At 43.6% G+C, this 12,663-nt stretch overlaps 1 protein-coding gene across 7 annotated transcripts in view; it reads left to right on the forward strand.

Moving 5' to 3' along the window:
- ABR (ABR activator of RhoGEF and GTPase) overlaps positions 1-12,663 on the forward strand; it is a 400,130-nt gene that overhangs the window by 202,429 nt on the left and 185,038 nt on the right. The window contains exon 1 of one of the 7 annotated variants that reach the window (XM_075854355.1): positions 5,676-6,236. The exons of the other annotated variants lie outside the window; for them this stretch is intronic. Within the exon in view, the coding sequence (XP_075710470.1) occupies positions 6,069-6,236 (168 nt within the window). The 5' untranslated portion in view covers positions 5,676-6,068. Of the gene's footprint in view, positions 1-5,675; positions 6,237-12,663 lie in introns of those variants that run through there. 7 annotated transcript variants of the gene reach the window in all.

Raw genomic sequence — 12,663 nt, forward strand, 5'->3', positions numbered from 1 at the left:
TTTTGCTTTTATCCGTGCACAAAATGTTGCACAATTTCTCTTTGGGCCAGTCGATGTGTTCCTTGGCTAATTTTATCCTATTTAGGACATGTCTTTTTTTTTTCCCAACAACAGGACTTTGCGGGGAGTTCTTGCTGGTAACTTGGCTTCACTTAATCGTCTTCTGATGTAGTAGTACTCACAGGTAACTTCAGATCTTTCATCTTCCTGGAGGTGATCATTGGCTGAGCCTTTGCCATTTTGGCTATTCATCAATCCATTTGAACAGTAGTTTCCTTCTGCGTCCTTCAGGTTTTGGTCGCCACTTCAAGGCATTTGAGATCATTTTAGCTGAGCAGCCTATAATTTGCTGCACTTCTCTACACGTTTTTCCTCCTCCAATAAACTTTTTAAGCAAAGTAAGTTTGTCTTCAAAACAATGTCTGGTACGACCCATTTTCCCCAGTATTTCAGAAGGAAATGCACTATTACCAACATGTGCAATGTTTGCCACCCTCCTACCTCCTCAGTGCTATTATTTTGAACAAGCCCCTTTCAATTAATGATTCAATTACTCAGAATGAGCGGCATTCATAGTTGGCTCTGTTGTTTTCTGTACTCCATTTACAAGTAAATTATTTGCTATGTAGAAATATCACTTTTCCCAAAAACAAAACCCAAAAAACAATCGCAAAATAAATACAAATTAATTAATACAAGATTTTTAATACGTTATATAGGGAAAGATGACAAAAAAACATTCGGGTGAAAACCATAATAAAGCCACTAAGTTTTGCCCCTAAATATGAGGTAGTGTTGGTATATAAATAAATAGCTTTTTTATCTATTCCTGTTAGTCACTGTGGTTGTGACCAGTAGGCATGGTATTAGTAATGGATGGTATGTCATGTGCTGCCACATGGTTTACATGCGATCTAAAGTTCCAGGGCAATGAGACATCGGGGGGTGGGAATGACCCATGATTTTGAATAACAATACATTAGTAAATCACAAAATGTATATTCAGCAGCACAGTTATATATAAAATAAGAAGTAAAATTTCACAAAAACAGGGCTCCAGGTGGCGTCTAAAATGGTTGCAAATGTGTCCCAAGAAGTTAACTTTCTCTTAAATTTTTTCAAATTACCTTTTAGGCTTATTTTGGTTTTGTTTTTTATGCCGGGCTCCCACGGGTCAGATACACTGTGTAAAACTATACAGCGGGACCTGTTATGTCAAGCTTTTTTACTCATTCAATAAAATGAAAAACATTGTTTAATAACAAAACCTATGTATGCAACGTATCGGACCTGGAATCCGCAGCTCATTTTGTCCGAAAAAGCGAACCACAGAAAAAAACAAACCTTACCCTGGCCATTGTCATGGTGACATGTCCCTCCTTTGTCGTCCAGTCGGGTCTCCCTGGATGACACTTCAGGCCATGTGACCGCTACAGCCTGTGATTGGGTGCAGCAGTCACATGGGATAAAACGTCATCCCAGGAGGCCGGACTGGAAAAGAAGCAGGGACCTTGGGGGAAGTATTACAATGAAAACGCAGCATAAACTGACATTCTGCGTTTTTAAATTCCAAATTGCAGGTCAATTTTTTTTACTTTTTCGTTCCATCGTGGGCATGAGTTTTTTTAAATCGAATCCACTTTGCTGCCAGTGTTAATGCTGCGGAATTTCCGCACAGAATTCCATTGCAAGAAATTCTGCAGCGTTTGTTACGCGGAAACCCGGCCTTAAGCCTCGGGTCCTGATAGAAAACACCTTTTAAGCTGGTCATATACATAAGATGGCTGCACGTCATATTGCCCAACTTCACCATAAACATGCCTGGCCAAAAGGGCAGGTTATTTCATTATGGGTGCCATCTGATGCCCCATATATAATAGACCAAAGGAATGGCGAGATAAAATTAAACCCATCCAATGTTTGATTTTGTTGACTGGATGCCTCGATCTACACATCTGAGGAGAATTCGGCCATATATTACACCCTATACCCACTTAACTGTTTCTTATGTCCTCTATCCCCACACCTGTCACCACCTTCTGCCCTATATATTTACTTCATATTTCTCAACGCTCTCCTTCTCCCACGGCGAGGTGAACAATGGACTGAAGCATTGTCAAAATCAATACTACTATGCCATAACCTTTCAGCATCTATAAATAGTACTGTACTCATGAATTCTTATCTTATGTACAGCACCCTTTCCATATATAATGGCTGCTCATTAAAAATAAATCATTATAAGGGGGTGAGTAATAAATGACTAAAAGACGACTTAGTAACCAGAACAAGACATAATAATAATATGCACCATGCCGTTAATCTCAGAAGACATTACTGTGAATATGCCAAATCCAGATCTAAATTAGCCCCTAGTAAAAAAAAATTGTGATTTGTACCCCCCGTCCTACCAGCCACGATAACTTAAGGGCCTGCTGATATTCGGCCTGTGCAGCGAGCGCCGATCGAGACATTGCTGATTGGCGCTCGTTTGCTCCTGTCATACGGAGCTATGGATGGAGACGAGTGGTCGTTACTCCGATCACTCGTCCCCATACATTATCATCATGTTGGCAGCGCGTCTCCCTGTTTACACAGGGAGATGTGCTGCCGACAACGATAATATTTAACTTTTTTTAAACGATACGACCAGCAGATGATCGTTCATCTGCCGATCGCTGCCCTGTTTACACAGGACAATTATCGCCAACGAGCGTTCTATGAACGCTCGTCTGCCCGATAATCGCCCAGTGTAAAACTCCCATAAGTATGCTATACAATCTGGCCAATATCTGTTTGCAGAGATAATCACTGTGTGCAAATGGTCCATTTACCATATCCTTAGACTGAAGATAGCGATTGGCAGAACAGCTTCTCCAAATACACTTCTTGAGTCAAATGGGGGCAGCACTCCAGAGAGAAATTGGACACCGAGACTTTGGGTCTGCGTTCTGGATTCTCTTGGTCTCTTGGTCTAATGTCTTGGGGCCTTTAAATAATTTTGCTGTATGAAGCCTGACTTCATTCTGGGGCTTGACGTCTATATACATTTTAGAGTCAGGGGTCTGAATTAATATTGCTGTGGCTTGTGTAGCCTTTTTTTTTTTTTTTTCTAAATGTTTTTCTGAGGTTCCCAAAACTAAAAAAAATAAAGTTGAGTCTTCTGTGAGAATTAATAGTCTATGTTCACACAGGGTGGATACACTACGTAAAAGCACACAGATTATCCGCCCCGTGCACCGCAGGAAATTCCGGCTGAAAAAAACGCACCAAATTGTTGTGCAGTTTTTCTACCGGAGTGTCCGCTGCAGAAAATTGCACCTGAAAAAAAAACGTTTCATGCTTCTGTAGCTATGGTGATGCGTCCTGCAGCCCGGCCTCTGGGATGACGTTTCATCCTATGTGACAGGCTGCAGCGGGGCAACAAATAAAGCAGATACATAATATAAATTCACGCAAATACAATTGACATGCTGTGGATTAGGAAATGCACCGCAGGTCAATTTCTGAGCGCTTCTTTCGCTCCACGTTTACGCAGCGTTTGGATGAGATTTGTTGAAATCTCATCCACTTTGCGTTTACTGTATTATGATGTGGATTTTCTGCAACCAAATCTGTTGCGGAAAATCCGCAGTATTTACGCTACGTGTGAACTGACCCATGAGATTTAGTAGTGAATCAATTTCTTACAAAGTAGATGTATATCGTGGTTTGTGGTGTAACACCTTTGCCCTGCGGGCCTGTTACGATAGAGCTCCTATGAATGAGTGTGAAGAGCTCCTATGAATGTTCATGTCGTTTCAAGTTTGCTGCACATTTGTTAATCAATAGACCTGGAGCAATCAAAAATGCTTTGTTTAACTTTTTTCTTTTTTCTTTATTAAAACTTCCAGTATTTTTTTTTATATTAAAATGGCATATGATATGCATAGCTCCTCAAAGATTGGAGTGTTACGTGTGGATTTTGCTGCAGATGGCTGCACATTTTGAAAAATCTGCAGCATACCCTGAAATCGGCATTCACGTGCATTGTATTGTAAATTGTAGCGGACTTATGGTGCTTAATACGCTCGAAAGTCTTGGACAAGTCTGCAACGTCTGAACATACCTGAACTCTGCAGAAATAGAGTTGAGAAAGGGGGTGCTTCTAGTAGGCTGCAACATGGGGTGCATAAACCTGAGTCCTGTAGTCAACAGAATGATGAAATGATAACAGTCCAGTAGATTTAAGAATATATTGTAGGTTTAGAGGGGATGTATGACATTTGAAAAACATTAGCTGCTTTCCTTTAGAAACAGTGCCACTCAACTGCAATACCAGACATAGTCCACGGACAAGAATGGCGCTGTTTTTGGAAGGATTTCTAATCTCTTATAACCCCTTTAGGTGCACCTGCAAGAAACGGCGGTTTTCAGATATTTAACCTTTAATTTTGAGGGAACGGCATAAACTGTAATTCCTTAATAGATATCAATCGAATCACTTCCACTTGTGACCAGAGTGGATTTAGCTAGAAATATTGATTCCCTAAAGCCTCCCTGACAGCCTCTCGACAAGATATAAGCACTGCATCCCATCTACAGACTATAGACTGCCATAAATGTCAGCCTGCTGCTTACGGACAGCTACAGAGACTGGGCCCTGTATGAGTCGTTTTCTGCAGCGATATTGAAAAATTATTAATGTGAATTTACCCTACTTCTCAGATTATATTCCGATAGCTACCATGATTAATGTAAACATACCCTACTTCTCAGATTATATCCCGATAGCTACCATGATTAATGTAAACATACCCTACTTCTCAGATTATATCCCGATAGCTACCATGATTAATGTAAACATACCCTACTTCTCCGATTATAACCTGATAGCTGCCATGATTAATGTAAACATACCCTACTTCTCCGATTATAACCTGATAGCTACCATGATTAATGTAAACATACCCTACTTCTCAGATTATACCCCGATAGCTGCCATGATTAATGTAAACATGCCCTACTTCTCCGATTTATATCCCGATAGCTACCATGATTAATGTAAACATGCCCTACTTCTCCGATTATATCCCGATAGCTGCCATGATTAATGTAAACATGCCCTACTTCTCCGGTTATATCCCGATAGCTGCCATGATTAATGTAAACATACCCTACTTCTCCGATTATATCCCGATAGCTGCCATGATTAATGTAAACATACCCTACTTCTCATGTAAACATACCCTACTTCTCATGTAAACATACCCTTCTTCTCAGATTATACCCCGATAGCTACCATTCTATATTTTTGGATCGCTTCCTCTGCAGTTGGTCATGAATGATTCCATTAATAACGATAGTGTATGTTAGAAGATTGCTGTTTATGCAGTTCCTTAATAATTTGTGTGTAGTATTCGCCTTAGTTGATATCTATTTCCTTCTCCGACAGAATGCAAGATGCAAACTTTGGTGTATTATGTGAACATATCAGTAATCTTTGCCCCATCCTATACGTTATGCACGGTGCTGGGGAATAATAAGACGCATTTTTACTTTTCCCTGGTACTGGTCTGTGGGACATCAGGGGTTACTGTAAACCTCATGAAGAAACAGCAGCAACCGCCCCGCCTGTGAAGGCCTGCCCAACAAGACAGCATTTCCTGTGTGTGCTGAGAACCAGTTCAAACACAACAGGGAAAGTTCAATGAGCAAGACAGCCATATCTCCAGAAGAGCCTGAGCTGTGTGCAAGCCGTACTGCTGCTGGGGAGGGCTAGCGAAAAAAGGCGAAGGAGGATAAAAAAGAAGGAAGAGTGTTTGAGGAAGTGGCAGAATTTCCCCGGCTCCCCCTCCTTTCATCTTGCTCAGTGGTAGAAGTGACATTTCAACAGCACTGGGAGACTAGAAGAACGGACCTAAGATGATGGAGAATAGGTCCACTTAGCTTGTACAGGGGTCATGGCTGTTTGATGGTGGGGTTTAGTCTATGTGGTCCTTACAGGTTTAAAAGGAAGATGTGCCACAGACAAGTATGACCTGTACCTGCTTGTCTTATTGGCTTGGAGAAATTGGGCATAGAACTTTATGGAGAACAGTCTACCAGCTGCCGTACCAGTAATGGAGGAGGAAGAAGAGGCAATAAGGTTCCTGGACAGTGTTCTTGAGGATGACGATATTTTTTATTTAGAAGATGGGGAATGCCAAACCCCTACGAGTCCCGATGGGCAGACTACCTTCCCAGAAACCCCTAAGGTAGGTTTTAGATCCGTCCGCTTGCAGCACTCGAATGAACGATTTCCACCAGGTGCACCATGACACTTGTTAAAAGTGTCTTTAAAGATTTTGTGGTGTTTTGCTCATAACTTTCTATATACCTTTTTATGGTTCTTGAAGCTTGTGTATGATGACAAAGGCCTTTTACTATTCAAGATACTCATTTTATATTTGCGCAGGTTCAAAGTTCAGCTATTGCATTAATCTTATTGATATTCATTGATCAAACCGCAACAAATGATCAGATGTGTCCTATAGTGTGAGTTCTTTGTGCTGTGTTTGCAGTTTGAATAGTTTTCAGCCCTTTGGATTCTTAATGTGCTTCACTTGTAATAACAGTACAGCCAAAAACCTTAGCGATTCATGGTGAAACACGCATGCGGTTTTTACCATGCGTGAAAAACTCTCCAAAATTGCAGTAAAAACGTGGTAAAATGCAATCAAGAAGTCCTGTAGAATTCCAGCCTAAGGCCGGATTCACTCGAGCGTGTTCAGTCCGGGATATACGGTCCGCAGGTCGGCCGCATTTCCCGGACTGAACACACTGCAGGGAGCCGGGCTCTTATCCTCATCGTTATCTATGACGCTAGAAGTCGCTGCCTCGCTGCGGGAAAACTGTCACGTACTTTCGTGGAGAGGCAGGGACTCCTAGCGTCATAGATAACGATGATGCTAGGAGCCCGGCTCCCTGCAGTGTGTTCAGTCCGGGAAATGCTGCGGACCGTATATCACGGACAGAACACGCTTGTGTGAATCCGGCCTTAGGCCTTATTCACACGAACGTGTGCGTTTTGCGTGCGCAAAAACACTGCGTTTTTTGCACGTTGCAGTTCCGTGTGTCATAAGTGTTTGGTGCGAGGCTGCGTAATTTTCACGCATATGCCATCCTTATGACACGCGGTTTTGATGTTTAGAAAAAGAAATGCAGGAAGTGCTTTTATTTTTTCCTTTATTTCTTTATCTACTGTTGTGCGAATCACGTGCCACACACGGAAGTGCTTCCGTGTGCTGCGTGTGATTTTCACGCACCCATTGACGACAATGGGTGCATGATGCGCGAAAAACGCCCAAGTATAGGACATGTCGTGAGTTTTACGCAGCGGACACGCTGCGTGAAAATCACCGAATGTCTGAATGGCCCCATTGACTAACATAGGTCCGTGCGATGCGCGTGATTTTCACACTCGTATCACGGACGTTAAACACGTTCGTGTGAATAAGGCCTTAAGGTGAGACTTCTGAACTGACACCTTAGCCAGTGTAACCAGTCGCACCTTCTTTTTATTTCTGCCATAGCAAGAGGAGGAGGAGGAGGGCATTCTGTGACCCGGACTTGCTGTGACTGTGCAGGCAAGGAAAGTGTAATTAGATCACGTAATCTCGACAAAATGGGTGGAGTTCATGTTACATAGTTAGTACGGTTGAAAAAAGACACATGTCCATCAAGTGACATGTCCATGTGTATGATGCCAAGATAGGTGAAACATAGGCATTGGAATCAGCCAGAATACTACAGTATATTGTAGATCCCATTTTATCATTAAACGATCTTCTTTTCCTTTAAACCTGTTTTTGAATTTTTCCTAACTTTATAAAGATTTATGTTCGTATTTTTGAAAGTCAGGATGTTGATCACAAGCCGTGCAATCTAAGATGCTGCATTGGTTAGTTTTACAGTTTCAGCTGCTAAAATAAAGGAGGATTTGTCAAATGTATCTTTCTGCAGAAAACAATGTGAAGCTCATGCATCGAAGTGTTCTTTTTGTTGTTTTAAAAAAAAACGTATTTGTGCAGTAGGTTTGACCCGTTGGGGTGATGGGGCTTCCTGGAGTTGAATAGCTGACCACTGTCACTGACCGTAGGGCCCTTTTAGCCTTGTTCACCGCCAGAATTATTTAAGCAGCAGCCTGGAAAGTTAGGATCCATGCACACAATAAAATGGTGCATGACATGGACCTTGTACGGCAGCCTACAGTGTTCTGATCGGCATTGGAGCATGTTTCTGCAGTTTTTCTTATGTATTCCATCTAAATCCATGAGAAACAACTTTCTAGTACCTCTGAGTAAAATCTGAGGCATGCAGTATGGACTAAAGACTCATGCACACAACTGTGTGCACATACCCTGTACAGAAGTACGAGGAGCACCTATGGGTTGTTTTAAGGACCCTTGCGCACACTGAGGCACCTTATTTCCTCTTAGACGTAATGTACTGTAGGTACAGTATGGGCCCATACCGAGCTATAGGTGCTGTATTATGGATCTGTACAATGCAGATCCGTAATATTTGTGTGCATGAACTTGAGGCCACTTTCACACATGGCGTGTTTTTTGCATATTCTGCACTGAAAATCTGCAACAAGGTTCAGTACAATGCAAGTGAATGGGATTCACTCACTGCAACAAAGAAAAGCCTAAAAAAAACTTGAGGCATGCTGGAATTCAGAGGGTGAATCCGCTGAAAAATTTGCATGTAGAATGTGCATATTTTGCTGCAGATTTGCATGCCATTATCAAAGTGAGAGCATGGCCGTAAGCATGGCTTGGGTTCTTAGAGCGCGCTGTCAAAGTCTGACGGCAAACTAATCCGTTTTTGTAGAATAAATCCAATGGTAAAAGTAACCCGTTCCCTGTTTTGCACATAGGATGGGTCTTGCTACTTTATTGAATGACCATAACCCAATAATATCTTATTTCTTGCTGCTATAACTCAGCACTCAGCATTGTACTACTCTAAAACATGTATTAATATTATTTATCACACATAGTCCGCGCTTGAAAAGCATTATGTCTGGAGGCTTTATGGCCCTGTTCACACAGTTTTTTGAGTCAGATTTTGATCTGCCTGCACGCCGTGTGCCGCGTTTTTCACAGCCTTTTTCGCCCACGGCCATTGAGCGCCGTGGGCCAAAACGCAGCGGAAAACGCTTTCTCTGCCTCCCATTGATGTCAATGGGAGGTCAGATGTAAACGCCCGAAGATTGGGCATGTCACTTTCTTTTTCCCGCAAGACGGTTTTTCTGCTCACGGGAAAAAAACGCCTTCGCCTCCCATTGAAATCAATAGGAGGCATTTTCGGCATTTTTTTTTGGCGCGTTTTCCTACGTGGTTTTCCCGTCAAAAAACTTGTCAAGGAAACTCTGTGTGAACAGGGTCTATATATAGTTGTTGGAGTAATCCGTATGTAAATAATTCTAAATATTGGCTCCAGTGTCTAACATTCTGCCAAACTGGATGCGTTATTAATAATGTCTGTTGATAAAATGATCTCAATACAGCCACGAGTTTACGAATGGGCTGCTGGAATGAAATCATTCTTGTTTTGGTATTTTCTGCCAGCGAGATCAGTTTAGTATGACGTCTCCTGTTCTGCTTCCTGCACACGCCACGTGACTTCCATTTTCCGGTCAGTGTAGCTCATCTGAAGTCCTAATGAGTAAGAAGCAATGACTTCACTACATAATACACATACTATGCGCCCATCGTCCTATAAAACAAAAACACCTCACTGCCTGCTAGGCATAATAATGATCAGGAGCGATTATTCCGTTTTCAAGTGGCAGCAAATAGCAGCCTTTTACCTGCAGGGCTCTTTATACCATACAAGAACATGTAGGAAGGTCTCTGCCAGCCAGCATTGATCATCGGAAGTGCTTGATGTTACACATGCCATTTTTCCAACAGGTTATGAAATCTCTTTGTGAGTTTCTGCTAATCCAGATTCCGGTTTTCCATAGAAACCGTTCTAGGGACTCTCTTGAAATGGTGCCTATATATACAGAAGCTGCTGCCGCCAGGGTAAGCTGGCAGCGGCACCTTGGTTCTACCAATCCATATATATAACATGTAAATTCTTAGCATGAACTTCCAAGTCACTTCAGCTTAAAATTCTCATAAGTGAACCTAACATTTGATCAGACTTGTCATAGACATGGATTGGTGGAACCAAGGTGCCGCTGCCAGCTTACCCTGGCGGCAGCAGCTTCTGTGACGCTTGAGAAAGTTGTCGATGATGGGTACACTTTAAGAACTCTGTAGTGTGGGTACTAAAAGTCAGAGGTTGTCTACCTAAATTAATTGTTTTGGAAAAGCTATTAAATGCAACAGTCTCAGATGGGGGTACGGTATAGTGTGACTGCTGCCAAGCAGCTAATTAATTCCCTTTCTTCACCTTTAGTTGTGAGAATTCTAGGTTTACTTTTGCAACCAATTTTTTATTTTTATTTTGCTGCTACAATGCATATTACAATAAGTACGGTATAAACACCGTTCAGCAACCCAGTGACAGGTGTAGCCAATAAAATTGATTATCTTCCTACAATGACGGCTGGCAAGGTGTGGGTTATGTACAGCCCCATGCACACGGCCGTAAAATCGCCCGTATATTTATGGGAAGGTGTCCATGCCGTAGAAACTTGCTAAAAAAAAAAATAGGTCATGTCCTATTTTTTTATTTTGCAGACCGTGATGTCATGCTTTATAAACGGCCGGCTCTCCTCGGCCATCTGTGCCCGTATTTACAGGTTGTAATTACGGGCACGGTCATGTGCATGGGGCCTTAGGCAGCAAGAGAACAGTCCGTTCTTGAAGTTGAAATGTTGGCAGCAGGAAAAACGGGCAAGCGTTAGGATCTGGGCCACGATGACTAGGGCCTAATTAGGGCTTGGCAATTAATCGAAAAATAACCGAAACAGATATTCAGCGCAATTAATCGGCGTCCTCTTGCAAATTTAGTTGTTTTGTTTTTTTTTCTTGTTTTTTTTACTACTTTAAACTGTATCTGCATCTTCAGGACGCATATACAGTTGAGTCTCAATGGTAGAGCAAGGGACCTGCTCTACCATTCACTATGCATCACCGTATGCGAGGCAGTGACGTCATCACGCCTGTCTGCGCCGTACCGCACAGACCAGACGAGCAGAGGGATCTCCTTCACTCGTCATTGGAACGGGGTTAGGAGTGTATGTATATTATTTTTATCATGCACTAATGGGGGCAGCTATGGGCGACTTTATACTGGGGGGCAGCTATGGGGGGGCATCACTGGCGTAGCTATAGGGGTCGCAGCGGTCGCAATTGCCCACGGCCCCCCACACCACATCAATAAAAAGTTACTATAGTAACTCGGGCCGCGGGCCCCTGTTACTATAGTAACATACTTTACTTACCTTCCTGGTTCGGGATCGCAGCGGAGGTCCTGACGTCAAGCGCTGTGCGCAGCGCATGACGTCACCACGCTATGCGCCGCGCACAGCATCGAGACGACAGAACTCCCGCCACGGCCGAAGAGGAAGGTAAGGTTGGCCCTGACTGGCGGGGTCCGACTCCCGGGACCCGCCAATCAGCTGTTTCGAAGGGGCCGCAGCACTCGTACGAGAGCTGCTCCCCTTCATTCCTGTCACTTCATTCCGGTCACACTGTGAATCCGTGTCGGCGATTCACAGTGTGAGCGAGTAGTGAAATGAAGGGGAAGCGGCTCTCGTATGAGTGCTGCGGCCCCTTCAAAACAGCTGATTTGCGGGTCCCGGGAGACACATCAGCTATTGATGGCCTATCCTGAGGATAGGCCATCAATGTTTAGGGACTGCACAACCCCTAAGCCTACGATGTAGCAGGCTTAGGGGGCCCATGAGACCGGATCACAGATTGTGTGATCCTGTCTGCTGGGTCCTGTATCTAAGCCAATCACATGGTAGGCTTAGATACATGGCCCATGCGTGATCCTGTCTCCTGGGCCCTGTATCTAAGCCAATCACATGGTAGGCCTTTTGACAGCGGGGCGTAAAAAAAAAATGACCGTCGGCACAGAACATCATAAGACCCATTCAAATGAATGGGCAGATGTTTGCCAACGCTTTTGAGCCGCATTTTCGGACGTAATTCAATGCTAAAACGCCCGAATTACGTCCGTAAATAGGGTGTGTGAACCCAGCCTTAGTGACGCCCCCGGCTGCTAGTGCTGCATTGTTGGGTCACTTAGGAGACCCAGCGATGCAGCTGAAAGCTGTGGACCATCGGCCATGAGAAGTTTGCGCGGGGGGGGGGCGCCCAGTAAGAATTTTTGCATTGGGGCCCATGAGCCTTTAGCTACGCCCCTGGGGGGCATTATACTGTGAGGGCAGCTATAAGGGCATTATACTAAGTGAGGGCAGCTATAGGGGCATTATACTGTGTGGGGGGCATTGTACTGTGTGTAGAGCGGTTATGGGGGCATTATGCGGTGTGGAGAGCAGTTATTGGGGGCATTATACTGTGTGGAGTGACGTTGGGGGGCATTATACAGTGTTAGGGAGCAGCTATGGAGGCATTCTACTCTGTGGGGCAGCTATGGGGGCATTATACTGTGTGGAGGGCAGCTATGGGGGCACTATGATGTGTGGGGGCAGCCATGGGGCATTATACTGTG

The sequence above is a fragment of the Rhinoderma darwinii genome, chromosome 2 (genome assembly GCF_050947455.1).
Source record: "Rhinoderma darwinii isolate aRhiDar2 chromosome 2, aRhiDar2.hap1, whole genome shotgun sequence".
NCBI classification, from domain to species: domain Eukaryota; kingdom Metazoa; phylum Chordata; class Amphibia; order Anura; family Rhinodermatidae; genus Rhinoderma; species Rhinoderma darwinii.